A 5,099-nucleotide genomic window follows, 5' to 3' on the forward strand; every position below is an offset into this window, starting at 1 on the left:
TCGATTTTTATGTTTTGAAGTTATTGAGTTTTAGTTTTAAAAACAAAGCTTTAAATCAGGTCGGGTCGAGGTCGGGTCGGGTCGAGGATCTGACCCGCATCTGTTTACCCAATAAAAATCGATGGTGATGAATGTAAGATTCGGACCCTTGACCTGAACCATCTAAAGCAAAAGCACTAATCATTTGATCTAGCTAGGTTGTTACTTGTGTTTTTTTTCATCAGTAATTTATTTATTAAGTTCTTTTGTCTACTTTTTTTAAATCTAATGGATCGGGGGGGAACACAAACTCTCCAACCGTAGGGTCCAAACCTAATATATTATATATTTCAAAGGTACCAAAAATACATTGTCCAAAGTTATAACATAGTAAAACTCTAAAACTAGACGTTAAATATAAACATGTCAAACATCGCTAATCAAAATGGAATCCGTCGATCTTTCGCGACCTTGAAGTCTTCCACAATTTCTTCCAAACTAATCTTTTCAGCTACTTCCCTTTTGATAAACAAAAGTAACGAGTCATTTAGATACTCATCATCCATTTTATTTTGTATTCTTGTTTTCACAATATTCATTGCTGAAAATGATCTCTCGATTGTCGTGGTAGAAACTGGGAGAGTAAGTAATAGACTTATTAATCGATAAATAAGATCAAAAGTGGTTTCTATTATAGTCCTTACCAACTATTGACCCAATTCTACAATAGATGTCAATTGCTTATAATCTATATGTTGAACGATATCAATAGCATAATGTTGAAGTTGCATTTTCAGAATTGTTTTCTCATGATCACTGAAATCTTCAGGATAAAACTTCTCTACTAGTTGTCGTACATCAAGACTTCTAAAAGTCTCATACGCATTTTTAGGTTCTAGAATTGAAGCAAGACAAAGCATCTCCATGGAACCATCACTGAAACGATGATGTAATTCCATTAATTGACAATTATGTGCTTCATAAAAGATATCCACTCGGTAATGATGCTTAAGTGTATGATCACTATGCTCATTACGAGCTCGATTCCCTCTGCTAAAGTAGGAAGAAGACAAGTCAGGAATATCTATGCTACATACCTGACAAGAAAACAAGTCGAGAAGAAGACAAGTTAGGAAGATTTACTTGATAACGATGTTCGAGTGTATGATCATTATGTTATGTACCTGAAAAAATGACTTAAAAAGGCAAAGCAAAGCATCCCAGCTTTCATCCTTCATTATTTGCAATAATAATTTGGTAGATGCAACTAACCTCAATGAGTTAAAAATATCTTGATCTTTCCTTTGTAAAGCTTGACAAAGTAAATCAGTGATCTCCATTATTTCTCTTTCGAGATGCAAGACAAATATGAACTCAAATGTCGTCATAGCCTCATATGCCGAATCTGCATCTCCTTTGATTGGCCCAGTTCCTTCCTCAAAAAATTTAAGCAAAACCTCACAAGTTGGACTGAACATCTTGATTAGGCTAGAAACCGATCTGAGATGAGAACTCCATCTAGTATCTCCAGCTCGTTGTAATGTACCAATTTGATTAAAACCTCTGCCGGTCTCCAATTCATCAACAGAAATCAAGTATGCAATTTGCTCGACTTGTGCATCTCGTAGTTGGTTGGTGCGTTTGGAGGAAGCACTAACAACATTGACAATAAAAGACAACGTTGTAAAAAACTTGCGTAGTGCTACAACTCCTTGAGAGGCAGCCATTAATGCCAATTGCAACCGATGARCAAGACAGTGAACATAATATGCATATTTACAATATTCTAAAATCAAGGCTTGCAAACCTTTGAACTGACCTCGCATATTGCTTTGCACCATCATACCCTTGTCCACGAATAGACTTGACATCAAGGTTGTAATGTGACAACAGATAATAGATTTTGTCCTTAAACGTTTGTGTTGTAGTGTCACGTACATGAACAAGTCCAAAAAAAGGCACTATAATGAAGCCCTCTTTATTGACAAATCTCAAAACAAGAGACATTTGCTCCTTATGAGACTCATCTTGTGCTTCGTCAACAAGTAAACAAAACCTTCGACAACCAATCTCCTCACAAATCAATTGTCTCACCTTATTTGATATAAGATTCAAAATTTTCTTTCGAATAAGCGATGATGTATATGATGCATATATGGGAGGATGACAAAATAACTCTTTAAGCTCGGTGCTAAACTCACTAAGTGCCTCCAATATATCAAGAAAATTCCCTCTGTTAATGGAATCTGACTTTTCGTTGTGGCCTCTAAATGCAACTGCTTGAAAGGCACACCAACTGACGCAATAAATAGAAGTCGTCAATCTCAATCTGTTTTTCTCACGATCGTCAGTTGTGAACTTACTCAAATACATGTCGTATATCATGTGCCTCATTAAATAAATGATCCCATCCCTTTTGTGCAACATTGTATAAAGATGTACATTCGGTTCTCATATGCATCAAGAAGCCACATTTTTTCCCACCCACCTTTTTCCAATTTCGAAACCCATATATGGTAAATGCTTGTTGACCGTAGTATCCGAGCCCAAATGGCTTGTTAAATTAAAAACAAGGGAAACAAAATGTTGCATCCAAGGTCTTTGAATATTCAATCCAGGGATGTAACTTATACCAAGAAGCTTGAAAGCTACGTTTATGAGTTTCTGGTCCAGATTTCGGAAACATAGAAAGTCTAGGTTGAAGAGGACCAAGATTCATCTAAGCTCATCGAATTGTATCTTGTTGATTGATAAGATAGTCATAAACTTGATGACGCAAAGCAGGGTCTCGTTCTAGTGTACCCAGATCAATATCATTACTTTCTATTTGAGCTTTTTTGCGAAGGTTTTCAATAGGCAAAATACTAGATGCAGGGGTATTATCTACATTTGTTGTTTCTTCGGGATCTTGAGAAGAAGAACTAGCATGCTTTCTTTTAAAAACCACATGAATGGTAGATTGAGTTTTCATCTTCATCTACATGTGGAACATATTTAACAGTTTTAATTTTAATACTTGCAGTAGGTAGCAAAAATGGTATGGATTTTGGGGTTTTGTCCTAAATTTGAAGTCCACAAAGTTTGGACAGCAGGACACGTAATATAAACAAGAATTGTAGGGTTTTGTCCTTAAAAGATTGAATGGAGACATCACAGAGATCATACCATAAGCCACTGTCCACAATTACCCTTGAAGAACACATAAAGATGTATGTATTAATGTATAAAGGCTCAAGTAATAAAATGCAGTCCACTCATTTAAAACACATAAACCCTTGAATTTGAAGATCACATAAACAGTTTAAAACTCATCAAATCAAGGCTCAAGTAATAAAATTTTAAACCCAATCTATCAAAATATCAAACAAATTTAGACCTAAATCACCTAATCATAAATCATTAAGCAAACAAATTTAGACAATTAGAATTTATATACATACAGTATATGGTTGTGTCACAAGTTAAAGAATAAAGATGCAGTTGCACAGGTTAAAGAATAAAGATGTTGCAGCAGTTCAGCAATTGCTATGGAGAATCGGAGAGAATAGAAGGACTTACCATCGATCGGTCGACGTCGAGAGCACTGCCAGAGGACTGGATCAAACCGTTGGTGCCCCGCCGGTCTGTCGTTGGAGCCTGGAGGACTGCTACTGGATGGCTGGAGAACTTATTGTCGATGTCGTCGCGTCGAGAGCACTGCCACTGCCACTGGAGCTGGAGGACTGGATCAAGTGGAGGGGCCGCCAAATTTTGTTTATACTTAAAAGCCTTTGGACCGATCAATATACTCCTATTTAGTACAAAAAGCATAGGGGCCAAGGCCCCTAAAGGCCCAACAGGTCCCTAGCCCCTGCTAATGGAGGAGTTATGAGAGGTTTAAACCTCATATCTATGGCTTATAAGATGCTTTTGCATATGAGTCTAAGAGTTCTTTTGTTATTTAAACATATAAGATTTTTATTTATCTTGTTATTAGACATTTAAGTTTTAACAATTTAAGTATAGTCTTGAGAGTTCAGAAAACATGATTTCGACCATACTAACATTCTAGAGATTTCATTAAGTTTTCATGGGAATTATAAAATGAATATTTTACCCAATTTCAGTTATTTCTCTTTATAAAATTATCAAAATAACCCTATATTTGGAAATCGGTATTTTAGCAATAATTTATGTATTTGTTGTATAAAATTACCGAAATGATCCAATATCTTGGGAAATGGTATCTAAGTTTTTGTTTTGAATATAATCCTAATGAAATTACCAAAATAACCCTATAATTTGGAAATTGGTATTTTAGCGATACTTTACGTATTTGTTTTATAAATTACCGAAATGACCCTATGTCTTGGGATTGGTATCTAAGTTTTTGTTTTGAATATAATACTTATGAAATTACCAAAATAACCCTACAATTTGGAAATCGGTATTTTAGCGATACTTTACGTATTGGCTTTATAAATTACCGAAATGACCCTATGTCTTGGGAATTGGTATCTAAGTTTTTGTTTTGAATATAATCCTTATGAAATTACCAAAAATGACCCTACAATTTGGAAATTAGTGTTTTAGCAATACTTTACGTATTTGCTTTATAAATTACCGAAATGACTCTATGTCTTGGGAATTGGTATCTAATTTTTATTTTGAATATAATCCTTATAAAATCACCAAAATGACCCTACAATTTGAAAATCGGTATTTTAGCGATACTTTACATATTTGCATTATAAATTACCGAAATGACCCTATCTCTAAGGAATTTGTATTTAAGCTTTATTTTGATTATTATATTTATGAAATAACCAAAATGACCTCACAATTATGGGATCGGTATTTTAGCAATACTTTAAGTATTTGCGTTATGAAATTACCAAAATGCCCCTACGCTTTGATATTGGACTTTTTAAGCACAATTTAAATATTCAACTTCTGAAAGATACCAAGAATGTTCTAAATTAGGGAATTGGTTAAAGCTATAACTTTGGTATTCGGCTTCTTAAGATTTACCGAAAAGCCCTTAGACTTGAAAAAATGGTATTTTAAACATTATTTTGAGTATTTAATTATGTTGAACTTTAAAGATATGGCATGATCATTATTTATATATGTGTGACATG

General features: G+C 34.3%; 1 protein-coding gene across 1 annotated transcript; it reads right to left on the reverse strand.

Annotated features, from left to right (window-relative positions):
* Positions 1 to 686: 686 nt before the first annotated feature.
* Positions 687 to 2,352, reverse strand: LOC112509077 (zinc finger MYM-type protein 1-like). Its single transcript, XM_025113950.1, has 3 exons — positions 1,799 to 2,352; positions 1,164 to 1,632; positions 687 to 1,076 (listed from the first exon to the last, which is right to left on the reverse strand). The coding sequence occupies exons 1-3, from the start codon at positions 2,350 to 2,352 to the stop codon at positions 687 to 689; spliced, it is 1,413 nt and encodes a 470-aa protein (XP_024969718.1).
* Between the last annotated feature and the right edge of the window lie 2,747 nt (positions 2,353 to 5,099).

Source organism: Cynara cardunculus (genome assembly GCF_001531365.2).
Source record: "Cynara cardunculus var. scolymus isolate 2C chromosome LG 3, CcrdV1, whole genome shotgun sequence".
In the NCBI taxonomy this organism is placed as follows: Eukaryota; Viridiplantae; Streptophyta; class Magnoliopsida; order Asterales; family Asteraceae; genus Cynara; species Cynara cardunculus.

What these genes read in the sequence shown, in the direction of transcription:
- LOC112509077 (XM_025113950.1), bottom strand. Translation starts at nt 2,352, where the DNA reads ATGTATTTGAGTAAGTTCACAACTGACGATCGTGAGAAAAACAGATTG. An exon ending in GGTGCAAAGCAATATGCGAG is followed by an intron (nt 1,633 to 1,798) that starts GTCAGTTCAAAG and finishes CAATGTTGTTAG; the next exon opens with TGCTTCCTCCAAACGCACCA. An exon ending in TTTTTAAGTCATTTTTTCAG is followed by an intron (nt 1,077 to 1,163) that starts GTACATAACATA and finishes TTTTCTTGTCAG; the next exon opens with GTATGTAGCATAGATATTCC.